We start from the raw sequence: 20065 nt of genomic DNA, 5'->3' as shown, positions 1-20065 counted from the left end.
GGTTGTGGCTGCACTGCTATTTATGCCCTCAGCTACGGGCCACTGGAGGGCATGCAGGGTGCAAGTGCAGCCCCAATAGACATTGCTACCCGCCTGCATGCAGTGCATTCACACCAGGAGGAGCAGAATACAAGCGGAATCACTCGAAGAAGAATGGATTTGTCATATGTCTGTATATGTGCATGTGTGAAAAAAATTATTGAGGGAAAACTTGAATCAAAGCAATGTGATCCTGTTTTCTAGAGTAAGGAAGTTGTCTGACCACAGCATTCCTGACACCTGTAATTTTAGAAAGTAAAGATTTAGGAGGACCTTGTTAGCTGCCTCAGCAAAGTTGCCAAGGATTAAGGAGAATGAAATATATACTTGTCCCTAATGGTGAAGATTAAGGCACATTGGTGAGGCAGAGAAAGGTGCATGAGCACCACCAACAGGTACTTTAGCCAAGTCAATCCAGCCCCTTTCACAAAACCAAAACTTTTATTAAAGGTTGAAAAATAAAAAAGAATGAAAAGAAAAACATTGCTCAGTTACAAAAGCTAGCAGAAAAACATCATTCAGGGACAAAAAATGGTAACATGCTTATCACTTCACCAGCTTCAGTCTCAATTCTGTCATAAACCCATTTTCTATTACAGCGACACGCTGGTCCACATTTGTTCGAATTGCATTTAGGGCACGGATAGAAGCAACCCAGGCAGTTCTTCTCCAGGCAGTCACACAAATCCATGTTATTACAAAGCAGCCTGCCATGTTTGTCATACTTCTTCATAGTTCTGTTAGAGAAAAAACAGTGACCCACAGAGAATATTTCAAACACACTCAATGACTGAAGTAAGCTAATGAGGAAGAATCTACACAGGAGCAAGTATTTCTTCTGAACACTCTTGCAACATAATGAAATGCCAATATAAGATTCTGCTAATAATAGACAGTTATTAAATGTTAAGTAATGTGTGCCACAAAAATAAGTCAATCTTCTGTTAAACCAAACAGAGAAAGTCTATTTACTCTGCTAAACAGTCACATTTTAACAAGGTCTATGAAAATATTTGTTTTTTTAATTTTGTGTATATTGAGTAAACATCTCAATTTCAAAAGACACACAATAAATCAAATATACCATCTTACTTGTGTTTATAAAAAAAATCTTGGTTCATCTTTGCCATACGCTCTTTCTTCTTCTGCTCTCTAGTTTCAGGGTTGAAGTCAGCTACTTGAGGTCCTGGGTTTTGAAATGCTAAGCATTTTAGTTGCCGCTCTATTTGTTGCTATGAATGAACAAACAAAGGAAAGACTATAAACACCAAAGCTAGCTAGATTTTTTTTATTTACTGCCATATATGTTTGCTAGTTTACTACAACAATTAATAATCTTCATAATAAAAATATAAAAGGACACAGTGATTGGCATGTAAGGCAAAAACCTGACCTACTGTAGCAATAGTCCCATTTAAAAAACAGTTCATCCATCTATTAATTTTTTAGCCAATTATGCCCAAGGCCCATTTTGTCAGCTAACAGAAGAGGGCATAGCCAGGGATTTCCAATGTTATGCAGGGAATGCAGAGAAAGGAGGGGTGGGTAAGCATGACATGACAGCCCCTAGGCTTGAAAACTCAACCTGCAATGTCCACACTGCTATTTTTAGTGTGCTGGATCAAGCCCCACTAGTGCAAATCTCTCTGCCAGCCCTGGGAGGCTCTCTCCCAACTGCAGTGTAGACACAACCAGAGAGCTCAGGTTGTAGTACCTCACCACAAAAATTGGTTGGTTTTCTCTTGGTTTTTGAAAAATTATCACTGTGGGCAGAAACACTCCCTTCTTGTAAAGGCCTAGCTAGAGTTAATTCGAGAAGAGGAAAGAAGGAGCTCAGTACTTGTGTTGTTCACTTTCTGTCAGAGAGATTGGACCACATCATAAATGCCATGTAAGAAAGCAGACATTGCATATTCTAAAATATTTTGCAGTTACATACTGTTGCTCTTGTGTGTTTTCCTTTGAATCAGAACAAGTTTCAAAACAGAAGTTCTAGTGGAAATAGAGTTGCTGAAAGATTGTTTGATTTCTGCCTCTCAGTAATACACCCTTTCACAATGCTGCCTGGGGCCTTTCTGCCCTGTTCCTTGTTTATATCTATCTTGCACAATCCCTACCAACTACCCTAGTCCAGGCCCCTATCTGTGTTGCATTAGCTCTTCTCCAAATTTTCCCCAGTGAACCTAATTTTGCATTCTTCGAATTACAGTTTATTAGACTGTTCTTCCAATATGAATATATATCTCAACATATGAATAAAACCTTAATAAGGATATTGCATCATTTTTAATTATTCTGAATGTTCAAGGAAAGCATTATTTCAACATTATACAATAAAATGAAGGTCCACTAAAGTACACAATGTGCCTTTAAGGAAGTAATGCAGTAGCCTACAATGTAAAAGAAAATACTGTCACTGTCCTAATCTTAGCTAGATCATTCCTTCTGTTCTCTTACCCACCTCTGTTCCCTCAGCTCCCCATTACCTATCTCTCTAAGAAGAATCTGGGGGCAAGGAGAAGGTATGGAAGATCATTAGTGCTGGAAGGAACAACTTGGAGGAGCCAAAGCAAACAATTCATAGAGATTGACAGTACTTTAGCAGGGTTATTTTATTGTATTTTTGCTGGAAATCTGGATCTATAATCGTATTAAACTGTTTGGAGGGGTTAAAAAAATGGGCCTTATTGTCCAATATCCTACAACTTGGTTTGTCATTTACACCTGTACAATGCAATTGCGACTGAGCATAAAATGTTACCAGTCAGAAGAGTAGCATTTTACATCCACTTTTCACTCACTATACACATGATGTAGTAAATGATGATACAAGGTGCAAGGTGGTAATATTGTTTAGGATTCTCAAGATTTCTGTAATAGTAGATTACCGGTATTTTATTTATAAATTGATCTTATCTTCTCATACATAAATTGATGTGAATCAGTTTCCATCATCTTCATTTCAGACTCCACCATATTGTTTCGCTCACAGTCTATATATTTTTTTTAACAACAGTGTGGTCCCAGGGGAGGGCTCCAGTCACTCCACACTGGTGGTAGCAGTGGGAGCTTAAGCAGATTCTCCGTTCTTGTGGCACATGTCCAATAGCCAACTGAAGGTCTTTTATTTGCAAGCTGGCTGACATCAAGTACTGAAAATTAAAGCCACTGGTCTTCTGATAAGCAGAGGGACAACCTCATCAGCTGGCCACATGTAGACATTTACATTTTGTGGGTAGAAATTGGGTTTTACTCTTAAAATGTAGTCCCTACTCATAGGTTACAAACATTCCAACTGGAAGCAAATAATAGACAACAATGGAGGCTGAAATGACAAAGACAAGGAATCCCTTCCAGAGCTAAGGGTAAAATTAATTACAAAGATTAGTTCCTGTTCAGAGGACTGTCCCACTTCCCTTCCTCCTCCCTTGCTAGAACTATGAATGGCTCTAAACACTCTGTTAAGTACCATGCACTTACTGCTGTCATTTCACTATTTGCTTTTACTTGTATTTGCACATTTGCTCCAGCCCCTGATCAGTAACACAGTACTTCAGAAGTCATACCAGTTGCTTCTGTGCTATTTGACAATCCTTAGCGGGAGTGGCATATACTTCTGCAGGTTCCTCATGGGCAGAATTGCTTTTCTCAGTACAGTTTTCTTCCAAATGATCGCTCATTTCAAGACACTAAAAAAAGGAAACATCAAAAACTGAGCACTTTAAAGAGATATATACAGGTGTGAGAACCACAGACTTATTACAGGGAGCTGGTCAAACTTTTAAATTGACCAGCTGGTATCCATCTCAGACCTTCAAAGGTTCTGGACCCACATTGCTTACGGAAAAAAATGTGTCAGTATCCGGTTCTATTTTAGAAATGTTATTAAAACTGTGAAACAAACTAATATAAAACCTAGAAACATATCACCAAAGGTAAGCTATTATTAATAAACTAACTAAAAATAAAACATTGCCAAATCAGAATCAAATAAAGATCAAATCAACAAATCAAACAAGGTAGGCTAAATAGTGGATTGGAGTTAGATCATCAAATTAATATAAAAAATATATGATCCTCATATAAATGCTAAGGAGGCTGAGAATGTGGCTGTGCAGCTGGGTATATATCCCAACCAAAGAATTTTACCATGGTCAATCAAGTGTGTAATTTGAATCTAGTTTAAAAGCCTAATATTGAAACTAAACTATTACCTAATGTCTGAACCTCAATCTCAGAGCTATTACCCAGTTTCCTTTTAGACTTCAATTCTCATGTGGAACTAACCCTTTCCTTCCCTGTCCCCAACGCCGATATTATAATACAAACCTTTAACAGAACACTCTCTGTAAGCAGAAATGTAACAACTTATGTACTAGAAATTGCAGGTGACAATCTAAAGTCTCTCAAGACTTTTAAATACAGAGAATACTGTAATGAGTGTCTTTATAAGAAAAAATTTAGGGCTGTTTAAACCTGGGGAACTTTTCTTTTTGGTGTTTTCCCCATGTGGGTTTTCTGGATGTGCATGCTCACAGCCACACTTTTACTTCCACGCCCTAAAAATAAAGAAAATAAAAAGGCTAAGACCTCTTCCACTTAATAAAAGCAAAAGAAAAAAATAGAAAAAGGAAAAATAAGGTAATTAAAATGTTTGCAAACTCTTCAGCTCTCTGTCTTCTGGACTCTCACTGAGTAGGAGTGCAAACAATGTTCTGTTGGCAAAACACTTCTCGCTAACAGAACTTCTTTGGGTGCTGGCAGAGACTGGTCAAAGGCTGAGCTGGCCTGTTTGTTGATGCCATGACTTGCTCTCCCCAAAGTGATCAGTCCTGAAGATTCTGGAATGACAGTCTGCCTCTGATGTCTTGTTGACACCCCTCCCCAAAACAAACAAACAAAAAAACCCACAGATGTCTCAGCCTTACCTTTAATTCACACCATTTACAGTGTTAATCACTCTGCCTTGAAGCTTTCCCTCCAAGGTCTTTAGACAAATCAGATGCAAAGCCTACCTTGGTGCTATGCAACTTGATCCAATCAACTTTGTATTGGGTTACTGTTAGTAAGCATCAACTTGGAAAAGTTCTGCTTAAGCCAGCAATTTAAAAATATTTTGTATTTTCCATATTACAGAGACTGTTGGTCTGTGACCCTCCCCCAAAATATCATAAATTCAGGCACATAAGACCACTATTGAGGAAACTGGCAAGGTCTTATCTGGATTCAGTGTCTCAAAAGGACGTTATGGAAACAGGAAAATTCATTATAAACCCCCTATAAAAACAACAAGTGGAAAAAACCCTGACACAACAAAACTGAGTTACTCAACAGTCCATCAGCAAAAAATAAATTCAAATTTGCAATAAATGTCATCAACTCCACTTTTTCCTCATCTAATCTCAAAACAGGCAATTGTTCTTATTCTTTTGGATACAAAGCAATTACTGCAGTCTTCCTATTTTGGAATTGGGCTATAGGTGAGACAATTCATCTTCTAAAATCTAATTTTTGATACAGAAAAGTTATTGTAAAGCTCATCAAGATAGAATCCATTTAAAATAAGGAATTTTAAATGTTATATAAGGTTTGTTACCCATACAAGCTAGTCATCTTATATAGGGTATATATGAGGAACCGTAATTGTAGCACAGTAGTTTTAGTCTAAAATTTTGGCCAAACTTTTCAAACTTGGATGCCTAAAGTTAGATACCTAAATCAATGTTTAAGTGCATAAATAAATGGTCAGAAGTTCAGAGGTGCTGAGCACTCAGCAGCTCTTAATTAAATTTTATTATAAATTATTTGTTATTTCTATTTTATCTCGTTAACTAAATATGGCTGTAAGTGCTTGATTTTAGGCACCAACATTTGAACAGTTTGACCCTTTTCCTTTTATTTACTGAAATAAACTAAGAAGACTACTTTGCAGGGCAAGCATAATATTCCTCCAAAGAGCCTTAGGCCATTGTTCTGGGCATACATTTTTTAAATGATTCCTGAACTGTCAATGGTCATTTACATTTTTGCTATCTGAAATGTTTAAGACGGACCCTATGTTTATGCAGCTGCATAAGTAATTTTGAAATTACAGGTGAATTGAGCTCCACAGGTGAACCTTTCACTTAAAATCATAAAGTCTGTAGCTCAATATGGTTGTGAAGAAAACCTTCAAGATGTGAACCAGGTGCTACAGATGTAGTGCCTTCTGCATGAGTCTGTAAAGACAGCCAGTAACAATAACTTTGAAAGAAGATTCCATTTCATCACAATGGGGTGTTGATTCTGAAGCCCAGTGACCAGAGTTTAAATGACAACACTGTTAACTGTTTCCTGCTAATCTTTAAAGCAAAAGTATCAAGCTAATGTGCTCATCCATTGTTGCCGGAAGTAGTGGCAGACTTTGGGGCAGAGTAGAGTGGCAACTAGCTGAAGAGATGAGGAACAAGGAATTCAAACCCCTCTCCCAAATTTAAAGTAATCTCCCTTGAGCCCAAAAGGAGGAAAGTAAGAAGAGATACATTCCCTTTGCAGTATCAAAAGCCTCAATTGCCTCCTGGATGCCAAAAACCAAAACTGCTTCCCATATATTCCTGTGTGTCAAAAGCCCCAAGTGTCCCTTCCCCATCTGCAAAACCTCTGACTTCTTCTCCGATAACTTGTACAATGCAGTTAAGCATTGCAATACCAAAGTGTGCAGCACATTGAAATTTGGGGGCATAATAAAATAGATTTAATTCAGTATCAACTTAAATAAACAAACAACATCAGGGCATATCGTACTGGTTGGACGACTGCTGAACGGGTGATGAGGAAGAGAGAACTTGAGGGCGGTGCTGCATAATTCCAGGATCCCAGGTGCATAATTCCAGTGTCTCTTCTGTATGATTTTAATAAATACTCAAGTCTTGTTTCATCTTTTGCTATTCAGGGGCAGGAATGTTACAGTACAGCAACGCTGCATATTTTCAAGTGCAAAATGATGATCTTCAGACACTCCAACACATTTTGGGTAAATCATGACATTAAGACATCAAAGAAAAAACATTTTAAGGAATTGTCACTAAGCTATTGAAACAGTAAATTACTCTCTGGAATATAAAAACACATACCAACATTTTCACAAAGCAAATTGGAGCCATCAATGATATGCAACAGATGTGGAGAATACATGTACAGATCGTTAACTTAACTTGCCATTAGGTGTCACTGTTGTTCTACACAGGTAATATAAGGTCATGGTCAACCAATTTTTTAAAAGCATTCACTGTGTAAGCAAATTAACTGGTATGGGTGCTATAGTTTGTCATATTTTATGGACCGCCAAAAGATGTGTCGCAATAATATATGCCACATTTCTATCATTCCAGACAGCAGCATAACAATTCATCAATGTACTGGAGGCTCTAAATGACAGGTGAGGTGAAAACTCTGCCTGTTAAACCCACACTTTTTCATTTTGCACTATTTTTGCTTATACTTGGAGTCTACTTTAATGATTAACATAAAAAACGCATCACTCCCTCTGCTAATAAAACACCTATGGACTCACTCACATAATCAGCCAACCAACACACTCTCTCACTCCTCCATTGCTCACTGTCACACAGCTCTCCCCCAGAAGGATAAAGGGAGAGAGAATTGCATGTGACAGATGCTGGTTTTGCCACTTAATGCACCTTTGGAAAGTGCTTAGAAATCAAGGTGATGGATGCAGTATAAGAATTTGAATACAATAGAATCACTCATGCAACACACACAGCTTGCACCAGCATTCATTATTCCCCATCAAACACCCATTCATTCCTCTACGCCCTGCCCGCTGGGGAACATCTCAGTGCTCTCTCCAGTCTGCTGGGGATCTCTCTGCCCCTCACTTCCCCATAGGGGCATCTCCAAGGGCCTCCTCCATGTGAGGCTCTTAGAGCCTTCCCCATCTGCTCGTGGATCTCCCGGAGTGCCCCACACTTGGGATCTCTGACACTTTGACATGGAGGGGTTTTAAGTCCTTTATTTGGGGTCTCTCCAGTCATTTCCTCATGGTGGTGGACAGTGTCTCAGGTTTCCCCCAATCCTGCTGCAATGGTCTCTCTGTGGGGTGGTTGTCTTCACACTTCTTAAGCCCCTCCCCTTCAGGGATCTCTCTTGTGACCCTTGCGGGGAGGGGTGGGGCACTGCTCTCTAATTTACCTGCCTTATTTTCCTCCTATAAGTGACTGCAGAGACAAAGGGAGCTGAAAGAACCAGCAAAGGTGGTGGACGCCTTCAGCCTCCCTGCTTATAGCATCCTCTGCAGGGCAAGAGGAAGAAGTTGAGGCATAACAGCAAAAGCACTTGAGAAGCTGCCTTGCAGTGAGGTGAAAGGGAGGTGAGAAGAACAAAAGGAGCTGCTCCTTAGCCAGACCTCTAACTCAGTGGTTCTAATCTCAACCTTTTCCATATCAGGACCTTCTTTTCCCTCCCTCAGGACATCCCTCCAATCTAGCCAGGGGTCCAAGCAGCATTAATGTCTCTTTGGATTTCCATTTTGAAATGTGTGTGTACAGGGAAAGCAGTCAGTTCTAGTCCATCTCCTCCTATCCCACCTCCCTCTCAAAACACTGACCTTGCATACAATTTGATGAGAATAAGTATTTCATTGCTGTGAACATGCATTTCTCAATGTTACCAGACAATGTGACCTCTGTAAAGGATATAATGTTTGCTAACTTAAACATAGACGGAAGACTGCGCTAACTCACTGAAGACAGAATGGGAGAAGTAATATAAAGAGACTTGGAGATGTTGTCAAGGAGGCAGATGTTTCTGCTCAGAAAGAGCAATGCATCAGGAAATGTTTGGAGTTGGAAGGCATAACATTCATTTATGATTTTTATAAAGGAAAATGTTCCTCATTGTTATTTCAAGGGTTTATTATTGTTACTTGTTATTCATGGGTCTTGCAGCCCGTGCTGTCTAAATACTTCAGCTGGTAGAAGATATGGTGAGCAGAGTTCTTAATAGTTACAGGCTGCTTGGTATCTTCACAGTGAAAGTACATATTAATTTTAATTTACTTTTACATAATTACAAGATTCTTAATAATACTAGTCCACTCCATTAGAGTCACCCTGGTGTAAACAGGGGCTGAATTTAGCCTAAAATATTTAAGTCTGATCACTCCTTTCATTGGACCAGTACAGAGGAGATCCTCCTCACAGATCTACCCCCATCCCCCACAAAAAATAGATTGGGCTCAGCTATTTCTGTAGTACCAACTTCCTCCTGGCCCCAAACCTGCGGAGAGCTCAGTGGGCCCAGGGATCAGCAGCTGATGTTGTGACACATGCATCACGCCTCTCTAAACTATACAGGAAATTGAACACAAATTTAATCCAGCATGAGAATGAATGAATTTTTCTTTGCACTTGGAAATGCTTTATGTAAATATGAGGGGGGATGGTGTTCTGGGGGTGAGCCACCATTTAGTGATTCCCTGGCAGCAGAGTTTCAAATGGAGTTGGGCTTCCTGAGAGCAGGAGGGGACTCCAGAGCCAGCATGGAAGCACAGAACATATGCAGGGATAGCCCCTGCCTCCTGAAGTTCCGCCAGTATCCTGGAGAATCCATAAGATGTAGAGACAGAACAATGGCCCATTCTGTGGGAAGAGTGGGGAAAGCAACCCTCACTAGGGAGACCAGATGTCCCCAGGGGCAGCTCCAGGCCCCAGCACGCCAAGCGTGTGCTTGGGGCGGCAAGCCGCGGGGACACTCTGCTGGTGCCACAAGGGCGGCAGGCAGGCTGCCTTCGGCAGCATGCCTGCGGAGGGTCCGTTGGTCCCACGGCTTCAGAGGACCTCCCGCAGCCGCCAAAGGCAGCCTGCCTGCCATGCTTGGAGCAGCAAAATGCCTAGAGCCGCCCCTGGATGTCCCGATTTTATAGGGACAGTCCCGATGTTTGAGTCTTTTTCTTATATAGGCTCCTATTACCCCCCACCCCCATCCCGATTTTTCACATTTGCTGTCTGGTCACCCTAACCCTCACCATCCCCCAACAGAACAACAAGGCAGACACTCTGCAATAGGCTCCTTGTGGAGATTTTGTCCCCCACACATCCTTTCCCTGGTTATTTCTGACATAGCAGGATGTGATAGGCCTTTTCACTGGGTTTGAATTCTGCGGGATGATCTGTACAATCATTTTTTTTCATTCTGGGCTTCATGTAACAAATAGGAAAGGCGTGCTAAATTCTTCCTATGAAAAATTGCAGTTTGAGGGGTTATATTTCCAACTCAGATCTGTTATTGAGGAAAAAAGAGTTTTCCAAAATTTTAAATTGTACTTACCAACCAAACAGCCTGGCACACAGAAGAAAGATTACTCTAGGTTTACTGCTGCACAAGTGCTCTGATAGTAAGATCCTGACATCAGCCAGAGCGACTGAAACAGAAGACTAAGCATCAAAATAATGGTCCCAGGAGGACAGCGCTGAAGACAATGCCAGGTAAAAGTCTTAAAGGACCTCATCCTCACCTCATTATTTACAGTCCTTAGCATACAACACATAAAACTGAGAAATCCATTTAAACTTGGATGTGATTCTTCATTTCTTGTGTGCATGTATCTTCTTTATGGCATATATACACCATGCAAAATGTGTTTAGGCCTTTTTTTAAACTGAAAAGTAACCAATAAGACCACAATAATTTTTACACTTTTAAAAAAAGGTTGCTATAAAGAAAACAACATGGTAATAATAGGATAATATCTTACTACACTAAATAAGTTACATAAAACATCTTACAAACTAAAAGCCACCTCTTGCAGCGTAAAGTCATCAAGTAAATAAACTTTCCCCAAATCTCTAAAATGTTGCAACTCTGTCACGCTTTCATTGTTTGCCTTTGATTTGTACTTTAGTTTACAATAAGACCAAAAGTAACAATTCACACTGATTTTGACACTTTGGGGAGTTTTTCAAATTTCCAGTATATTAAGATCATCGATGACTTTTCCTATCACTTTTCCCTGTCACATTGAAAGAACAAGTTTAAAATGATCAAAAACCCATAAATTTTAAATATTGGCAATTAGTCAGTGTACTGACATCATGCTAAATTCCCCTCTGTGCTGTGAAAACAAATAGTTCTGGTAAGTCCTGCACAAATCTTGGAATCTTCATTAGCTCAATCCATTCCCTCTTTAAGGCATTTGCTACAGCTCAGCCTTACAGCAAGTTAATTTAACCCATTGTAAGTTCCTGGTTATATTATTTTCCTTTCCTCTGACCATTATTAAAATTAAATGCTGACATTAAATTTAGAGGAAACAGTTTACCAAACGGATTTAAAAGACAGTGTGTGGATAGTCGTTGTGTATTGCATTCAGGTTCTTTGTCTTGAAAAATAAACCTCAAATCTCTCTAGGGGAAAAATTATAAAATCTCCGAGGCGCTCCTGACTGTAATTTAATCCTTTCTACAATAGCAGGAGAGAAAAAGAATTACAATGGGAACCTGTTGGTTTTATTCTCTCATTTTTCACAATACATCGCAAGCTGCCTGAAGCTGAAAATGAAGGTTTCTCTGTGGATGTAGAGTAAGGACAAACAATGGTTATCGTGTCTATTAGTGCACCAATTAAAACTGAATTTAGGGTTTTGTGTGTAAAACCTCAAATTGATCATTTTCCTCTAGGTCAGCCTCTTCCACTCCATTATTACTAAGTACACAGTGCCGGTCAGCACCCAAGTCTTAACTTTTTGCATGACTATGAGTGACCATGAATTATGACATGTGAATCATGTTAAGTAGCAACCTGCAATCCACTGAAAATAACACAAGTACTTTCTTTGTGTCTGAGTCAGCCTGTAGGTATGGGTGCACATGTATACAAATTAAAATCCTAGGTGAAATCCTAGCCCCATGGAGGCCAGAATCCCCACCCCCATGCAAGAGCATGCGGGATTATGAACACGTCTTGCATGATGTGATACAGATGTCCATAATAATAAAGAACAAGGGAAGAAAGTACAAGAACTATTTAACGTATAAGCAGCTATATTTCTAAATACCAAGTTCTTTTAAGCTTCTTGGCTTTCCTCCAACAGCCACAGGACTGCTTTTCTCCACTCCCATCTACCTATTTCCAGACCCGCAGTCTCACTCTCCACATGATGACACCCCATGTTGCCTGGATCTTTGAATGAGGCTTAGGCTTTCAGGTAACTGAGAAGGCAACTTCCCTTTCCTGGCTAGTGCTGGCACAGCCTGTCAAAGTGCTCCAAGGCCTTCTGTTGGCCCAATTCCCTACCCTCTTGGATGACCCATGGTCTAACCAGTCTTGTTGGGGCCATTTCAGCAACAGTAGGTGGGATTTTTGCGGGCTCTCTAACTACCAAGCTAAGTTAAAGGATACAGGATATCCTATTCTATTTTATTTTATTTAGAGCTATAATCTAAACATCATTCTGATGTGAAACTAGATCGCTCCACCTCACCCATCCTCTTTATGCATGTCAGTATGACATTTAAAAGATAAACATTGCACTGGGATAGGGTGACCATCCGTCCCATTTTTAATGGGACAGTCTTGTATTTAAGCCCTCTTGCAGGTTTCCTACCCCCCCTTCTTTTTTTTTTTCCTTTTTTTTTTAAAATGGTCAAGTTGTCCCATATTTTCCACTCCTCCTGCTGGTCAGTCAGCACAGCCCCAGCCGCTCCTTGTTTGCGGCTGGCAGGTGAGTGCAAGTAGGTAGTGGCTCGTAAGTGAGAGCACATGGTGGCCTCAGGCTGGGTGGAGAGGCAGGAAGAGGCCATATCAGGTAGGAGGAGAGGCAGCCCTGTGTGTGTGGGAGGGAGGGGTATGGGTGTTTGTCATCCCTCACCATGTGAAACCTAAAGCAGGAGTTCTCAATGGGGATCCATATGCACTTTCAGGGGGGCCACTGTGCACTGATGCTGAAACCCAGAGCCCGAGCCCCAGCATCCCCCGCAGGGCTGAATCCCAGATCCCCATGGGGCAGAAGCCCTCCAAGACCCCTGGCAAAAGTTGGGGGGCACTGGGGATGTTGCCCCCTCAAACTGAAATGCAAGTGCATGGCTGTCCTGGGGGCAAATCCATACCCCCACACTTTCTCTCCCCACCCCCTGGCCAGTTCGGAGGCAGGAATCTGGAGCCCAGCAGTGCAGGGCAGCTGCTCCTCTGGCTGGTGCCTCCTCTCCTGCTGCTGGTGCAGAGGATTGAAGCTGCTCCTCAGCTCCCAGCCTCTTTTTCTCTTACAGCTGATAAGAGCTGCAGTGGTGGGGGACCCAGCTTCATGGCTGGCAGAGTCCGCAGGGAACGGGACCATAGGGGAGCCCTCCCGACACACAGCCTCTAGCTATCCCCTCCATGCACCCTGAGCTACACCCCCACAACCCCCAGCTACCCCCTCCCTGCTTCCTGAGCTACCCCCTCCCTGCACACAGTCCCGAGCTACCCCCTCCCTGCACCCTGAGCTACCCCCACAGCCCCTGCTATCCCCTCCCTACACCCTGAGCTACCCCCACAACCCCAGCTACCCCTCCCTGCCCCTGAGCTACCCCCACAGCCCCCAGCTACCCCTGCCCCTGAGCTACCCCTCCCTGCACCCTGAGCTACCCCCACCCACAGCCCCCAGCTACCCCTCCCTGCATCCTGAGCTACCCTCCCCTGCCCCCACACAGCCCCAGTTATCCCCTCCCTGCACCCTGAGCTACCCCCCCACCCACAGCCCCCAGCTACCCCCTCCCTGCCCCCTGAGCTACACCCCCACACCCACAGCCCCCAGCTACCCCCTCCCTGCACCCTGAGCTGTTTTCAAACTTTTTGAGCTGAGACCCACCTTTGAGATATAATTTTTGGTTGTACCCCCCCCACCACAACCAAGACAGGCTGGGTGGCCTGCTGAGGTGAGTCAGGGGGTGTAGGTGGCACTTTCTCCCTGGACCTGGCATGTGGAGCTGGCTTGAGCCTCACTGGCCTCTGCCCCCAGAATAGAAGTCATACTAGGCCTATGCCTGAGGCCCCCCTTTCCCTGCTGGGCCCTGGAATTTTTATAACCTGTGGGTGGAGAAGAGGGCTACTGCATAGTTCTGATTGATTGCTGTTGAATTCGCTTGAATACGAGCAATTTTACCAGGTGTCCTGTATTCAGCATAGGGAAATATGGTCACCCTACACTGGGAGGACTTTATTCTCCAGGTACATGGAACTATCTAATTTCACTTTGAGTTTGCCTCAGTTTTCCCCAGTACAAACACCCTCCCCAGTAAAATTAAATAGAAATAAAAAATAACTTGGCTGTGGACCTGAAACACACTCTTTGTTTCTGCTGCCTGGTTGTTCTTAGATAAAGCAACAGGACACAACTGACTGGTGTTTGGCCAATTAATGCCGCTGGTGCAGCTGAGGTGTATTTTAATAAGCATTGCTGCATAGTCTGCTCCACAGCATTCCAGAGCAATTACAAAATGGGCATTGTAAGAAACTAAACAGCAGTTTTTAATGTTTAAAGTTAGTTTGTAAGGTTCTTTCTTCATTATCAAATAATCCACTGAGCTTTTATTATAGGATGTGAAAATATAAAAGACGTAACACTGTATGGAATGTTAAACTAAAGTCTCTGTTTTCTAATCTATCCCTCCCCTTGTCCTCACTCCCTACTGTTCTAATTTCTCTCTCCCATATTTCTGACTCCTAAGTCTTTCCTCCCAAATTAATGATACTCATTATGGAGAAAGAAGAGGAGAAAAAATCTCTAGCTCCTGTAGAGCCATGGGACAATTTTAATGAGTCTGATTTCAAAAACAAGAGAGACTGTAAATGACTTGTTGGAAACCTAGTGCAAAAAAATCCTTTATACCCATATACTGTTAATTCTGCTTAAAAAAATCAACCGAACATGAGGACATTTTGTTCCTCCTGAAGGAACAAGACTTAGAAGCAGATCTGCACATCACAAATCTCATAACATTATTTTAGCATCTCTTCCACTGAGACATAAGAGAGCCAGTAAGAGACACTGTTTATCCCCTGCCATCACAGCATAATTCTATTTAACAGCAGCCACAAACATCTTGCTTTTTCCTTTTCATCAGATTCAGCCCTTCTGATGTAGTCTCGAGACACATGTCTAGCCTTTGCATTATGCACCATGTGAATACACTTTCGTTTAAAACAAAAACCATCTAAAATAATTTCTGATCATCTGATTAATGTTCCAATGAGATTAGAAAAATGCAAGTCCAAGAGTTACTGAAGCAATACAAGCACAGAAGTGCAAGACTTGCACTGAGACAATAATACTGTGGCACTGTGTTCAGCCACTTCTCTGGTGGCCTCAAGGGCTGACATAGTATTTAATTTTTAATTTAAAAAATTAAACTGCTAGACATCAGGGTTGCAAATAAATTTTCTGAATAAGCACCAATAGTGTGAGTCTGTAAATAGACAGATTGAATCAAAAGCACCAAGATTGCTATGAATGCACCATTTATTTCAATGACATGTTGAATCTGAAACCCAAAGATAAGTTCCATGTGAAAAATGTTAACTATTTCTCTGCTGATCGTTTTGGTAGAAACTGCTTTGGGATGGGTAGTAGATTTTGAGTAGGGTAGCATGCCAGAATTCTTGTAAATGATCCTGGGGGGGGGGGGGGGGAAGTATGGATAAGATGGTCCCTTCCTTACTCATACCTGGACTCCTACAATCTCTCGCTCTGACACACCCTCTCTATAACTTTCCTCTTTCTCTCATCCCAACACCTACAATTATTCCTAATTAAATTGAATTTCAGAAGATATCAGAAAGCAGTTTAAAAATCATGCAGGGCATATATATGCTATACCTAGGAGTGGATGTGTGTGATGCAGAAAAATTGTCTATGATTTAATGTTATTAATACCTGGGACATGTAAATATAAAGTAGCTATTTTGATTGTTTAAATTTCTAATTTTAGAGTACATTTTGATAACTGTTACTGACAAATGAAACACTTATTGGCACAAACTTGACTGACCTTAAAGAGTTCTGTATTAATGATCCATGTTTAGAGAAAATTCTCCTCCAGAATAGTGGAATAGATTTGATCCTGAAGTGAAGACAAGTCAGAACCATGTTTTAGCAGTTTTCATGACTTCTGCAATAAATCAAAACTCCAACAAAGTTAATCAAAATGGTGTGGTCCCATGTTCTCTGCAACCCTGAGCTGTTTGGGATTACTAACCGTGGTATGATTGCTTTGTAACTGGTAACAAGCATGGTACATTTTATAGTATAGATGGGACCAACATCTTGCCCTTCCTCTATGGATCCCTCTTCTTCAATCACTCATTACTCCATTCTCCTCATAACCACTCTCATGCTCCTGCTCTTCCCTTTTGGATGTCTTCTTTCTTCTGCAGTCTTTCACTCTCAGTGGCCTTGGCACCCTCCCTCTGACTTTCTTCCTGGACTCACTTCCCTTGGGTCTTTGTTCTCCTTGATCTCAATCTCTGTCTCTCTGCCCTTTTCAAGTCCCTTTCTCAATAAATATACCATTTCTTTTCTCCTTTAGGGAATTGCGCCCCTTTCTCCCCACTGCTTTTCCTTCTTGTATCCTCAACCACCTACTATTTGGCACACAGAGATCTCAAATACCTACCTGTCCCCCTGCAGTCCACAGACACGCATACATACACAAATACATACTGCCTTGCCCCATCTGCCTCTACAATCTGCACCCCCAGGTGGCTCCTCCTTGGCACACACTGTCAAGAGCTGTCTCTTCCACTCATCTCTCTTTGCACTGAGAACAGGGAGAGGCGGTAACCAGCATGGTAAAAACAGAAGAGCCTGCTCTTGTGGCTGTAGTGAGGGAGAGGCAACTGCCCAGCAACCCATGTTCCTAGGAGGCCAGAAGAGTAGATATTTATTTTTGTAAAGGTTGCTCGCTTTAACCAAGTGCTGTGAGGAGTAAAAAGAAAGATAACACTCCCTACTTCCTCTCTGTGGTAAAAAGCTGAACTTCCCCAACCTTCAGCTGCAAACAACCCCTTCCTCACACAGCATCCTGCTCCCTCTATACCTACAGCCCCCTCCACATGCACACGATACCCATAACCTTTTTCACACCCCAGTACCTACAGTCTCTCCCCTCACACCGTGATGCCTACAATTTCTTCCTTCACTTACAACCTTGGGGGCTGGAAAGGTGCAAATTAATTGCTGGGTTGGGCAGGTGTGTGTGGGGGGGGCGGGGGAAATACAGAATTTAATTAATTGATTAGAGTTTTGGAAGAAGCTGGAAGCTCCACATCACCAGGCCATCAGTGCAAGCACCTGAAGCAGGGGTCAGAATCAATTTCCTTTATAAACGTGGGAGATCCATGCAATTACTGGGGGTGGGCAGGGTTCAAAGATCAAAAACCAAAACACACCATGGAACCTTTTTTGAAAATCTCATGCTGTTCATGGTCTGACTCATGAGTTTTGCACCTTTGGGACTGGCGATCCTGTAACGCTGTGCTATAATTGGGTCCCCTGGCATAGTAGAATGCATAGTAAGGCAGGGACAGTGGCTGTAGGGGAGCCCAGGCCCTCCCATTCCATCAGGCTCCAACCCAGAGCCTTTTGAGGGCAATCAATGATCTGACAGCCAGGGGCATTTAAGGTTGCCCTCCCTGAGCCACTTCCTACCACCTCCCTGCAATTGTCCCAAGGGCAAGATGGTGTGAAGTGTCCGTTCACCAAAAGGGGTCTTCCAGCATCTGTGCAACATGGGAGCTTCCTTTCTCTCAGGGTGGCAACTGCCTTCTCCTGTGGTGTGGGCCTCCCTCTTGGGCCAGATCAGGCTTAGAGCTTTCCCCACTGGGGTAGTCCAAACAAAATAAAGGGAATTAACACAACCCAGAATTCATATGAGAGGGAGTGGGGAATGCTTCCCCTATCAGGCTCTCTCTGTAGCAGGACTTCCCTTCCCTCCCCTCCCCTCCCCTCCCCTCAGGGAAGGACCTTTGGACAGTTGTATAAGAACAAATTCTGCTGTTCCTTCAGCTCTCTTCTGCTGGAGTTACAGGTCTGCTTTCTTTCCTGGTCTAGCACCAAGTGAGCTGTTCTCCTGCCTTTTAACTCCTCCTCCAGCTGGTGCATTTTCTACAGGTGCAGCAGGGCAGGGCTGGCTGAGCCCAGAGTAGTGCCTTAACCCTTTATTGCCTAGTGTGGGGTTTGTACACCACATCACATCTTCTTTCCTAGTTCTTTTCCCCATTCTCCTCCTCCCATTCTCTTAGGTCGCCCCACTTTCTCCTGCAGTTCCTCTCACTTTCTTCCCCAGTCTCCCCTTGCCCCTTGAATCTGGTTTCACATGCTTCTCCCCCATCGTGCCCTTTTTCTGCCTCCCTCCCCTAATATACCTTCTCTTCTGAGCCTCCCTTACCACTCACATATCTCTCTCCTTGCAGTTCCTGCTGTTCACTTCTGACCTCAGCTCCTCCTTCCTGCCCCCATGGCCACCTCACCTTTAGCACACCCACAGCAGCCCTTCTCTGACTCTGCCCTCTGGAGACAGTCCCCTGCTGCCCAAGACACTGAGAAGGAAGGAGCAGCACAGTAACCTATGTTTGCAAGACAGCATAGCAGTAAATCTGAGAAATGTGCTTGGGGCAAGGAGCTGGGTTTGGGACAACTGTGAAGAGCAGGTGGGGAGGCAATGACAAGCCTTATCTCACACCTTGCATCATGATAGCCACAATTTGTCCTCACAGCCCACCACCTACCGCCTCCCCCATCACAGCCCAGCAACTATAACTGCTTCTCTCAGTGGAGCTACACTATTATGCCAACTGAAGTCCTTGACCTCTTTTCCTACCCAACACCTATCCTTTCTGTTCATTCCCATTATCTACAACCTCTCCTCTTCACACCTTGCCATCTACAACCTCCCTTCCTCACCCATCTCCCACACACATACGCACTGACAGCTATATGCACCTCAACACCTACGTACACCCTGCGATTTGCTCGCCAAACCCCATGATTTCCTAGTCCTGAATACTTCACACTGAGGTCACTTTCAGCACCAAGCTGCCAGTCAGCAACCTTCCCTTCACCTCCACCATGCTCCAGTCAGCCACAGTCTCCACGCAGTAACAGCAACTTCTCCCAGTCACTTCTCTTCCCCTGGCTGCATCATCTATTTTCCTGTTCTGAGCCTTTACTCTTCATAGTCACTCCCCCCTACTTGTCACCCTACTACTGTTGGCCACTGAGTCTGAGGGGGGGCCACTAGCAGTGTCAGAGAGTACATTCTGGTTGGGCTCCCTCTCAACCTCTTACTTCCCTGGCGCTTCCTAGTAGAGATGTGTGGTTTGCTGAAAATTCAAAAAAAAGTTGACCAAAAATAAGATCAAACCATAAACAACATTTGTTTAAAAATTTGGTGAATTTATATATATATATAAATTATATATATATGTTTACAAAAATCACTTTGTGGATCAAACAAAATATTTCATTTGACTTGAAACAAAATGTTTCATTTTGATTTTGAATTAAAAAAATTAAAAACAAAATTAAAACTAAAATTAAAGGAAATTTTAAAATGAAAATTCATTTCAACCTGAAAAATTGAAATGTTTCATTTGGAAAATGAGAACCAAAACATTTTAATTTTTTGGAAGTTTTTTTAGAGTTTTTGTTTGTTTTGGTTTGTGTTTTTTTGTTTTTTTTACTGAAACAATTCTGCAAAATTGACACATTTGCAAAATGTTTTAGAGTCATCAATCTACATTTGTTGCTGGAAAAAAAGCTTTGGTCAAAATTTTTCACCCAGCTCCACTTCCTACTCTTAGGCAGCTTGCCAATGAATTGCCTGTGCCAGTCGAAGCTTGGCATTCCCTCCCCATCCACCTCCCTTAACTAGTTGTTGCTCCTGCAGCCTACAAGGAGCACACAATTCTTCCTGCTGGGCCTGGCAAAAGAACACTCCGAGAGAGAGACAGCCTCCATATAGGTGAATGCAGTAAAATGTGTTTTGTAGACTTC

At 42.4% G+C, this 20065-nt stretch overlaps 1 protein-coding gene and 1 long non-coding RNA gene across 16 annotated transcripts; one reads left to right on the top strand and one right to left on the bottom strand.

The window, feature by feature from the left end:
- Positions 1-457: 457 nt before the first annotated feature.
- On the bottom strand, positions 458-18133 carry ARL14EPL (ADP ribosylation factor like GTPase 14 effector protein like). 15 transcript variants are annotated; one of them, XM_039542896.1, is made up of 8 exons: positions 18035-18133; positions 16062-16133; positions 10553-10696; positions 10366-10459; positions 4516-4598; positions 3606-3728; positions 1132-1271; positions 458-776 (listed from the first exon to the last, which is right to left on the bottom strand). In XM_039542896.1, exons 5-8 carry the CDS (start codon positions 4567-4569, stop codon positions 554-556), a joined length of 540 nt encoding a protein of 179 aa, XP_039398830.1. In that variant the 5' UTR covers positions 4570-4598; positions 10366-10459; positions 10553-10696; positions 16062-16133; positions 18035-18133; the 3' UTR covers positions 458-553. The 15 variants fall into 15 exon arrangements, with proteins under 15 accessions (XP_039398830.1, XP_039398832.1, XP_039398828.1 ...); XM_039542898.1 differs by lacking the exon at positions 4516-4598 and having other exon boundaries at positions 18035-18126; XM_039542894.1 differs by lacking the exons at positions 4516-4598; positions 10366-10459.
- On the top strand, positions 7033-8830 carry LOC120407358. The gene is made up of 3 exons (XR_005599910.1): positions 7033-7264; positions 7410-7456; positions 8253-8830. It is a non-coding gene; the product is annotated as an uncharacterized LOC120407358 (long non-coding RNA).
- Positions 18134-20065: the final 1932 nt, after the last annotated feature.

The sequence above is a fragment of the Mauremys reevesii genome, linkage group 6, assembly GCF_016161935.1.
Source record: "Mauremys reevesii isolate NIE-2019 linkage group 6, ASM1616193v1, whole genome shotgun sequence".
NCBI lineage: Eukaryota > Metazoa > Chordata > Testudines > Geoemydidae > Mauremys > Mauremys reevesii.
This window is presented reverse-complemented; position numbering and strand designations above follow the sequence as displayed.

Coding starts and splice junctions, on each gene's coding strand:
- ARL14EPL (XM_039542893.1), bottom strand. CDS start 6,174: ATGATTTTAAGTGAAAGGTTCACCTGTGGAGCTCAATTCACCT. Junction 4,599..6,131: donor CTGTGGAGCTCAATTCACCT/GTAATTTCAAAA, acceptor CTTTATTTTTAG/GGCGTGGAAGTAAAAGTGTG. Junction 3,729..4,515: donor CAAAAAGAAAAGTTCCCCAG/GTTTAAACAGCC, acceptor TCCTTTTTTTAG/TGTCTTGAAATGAGCGATCA.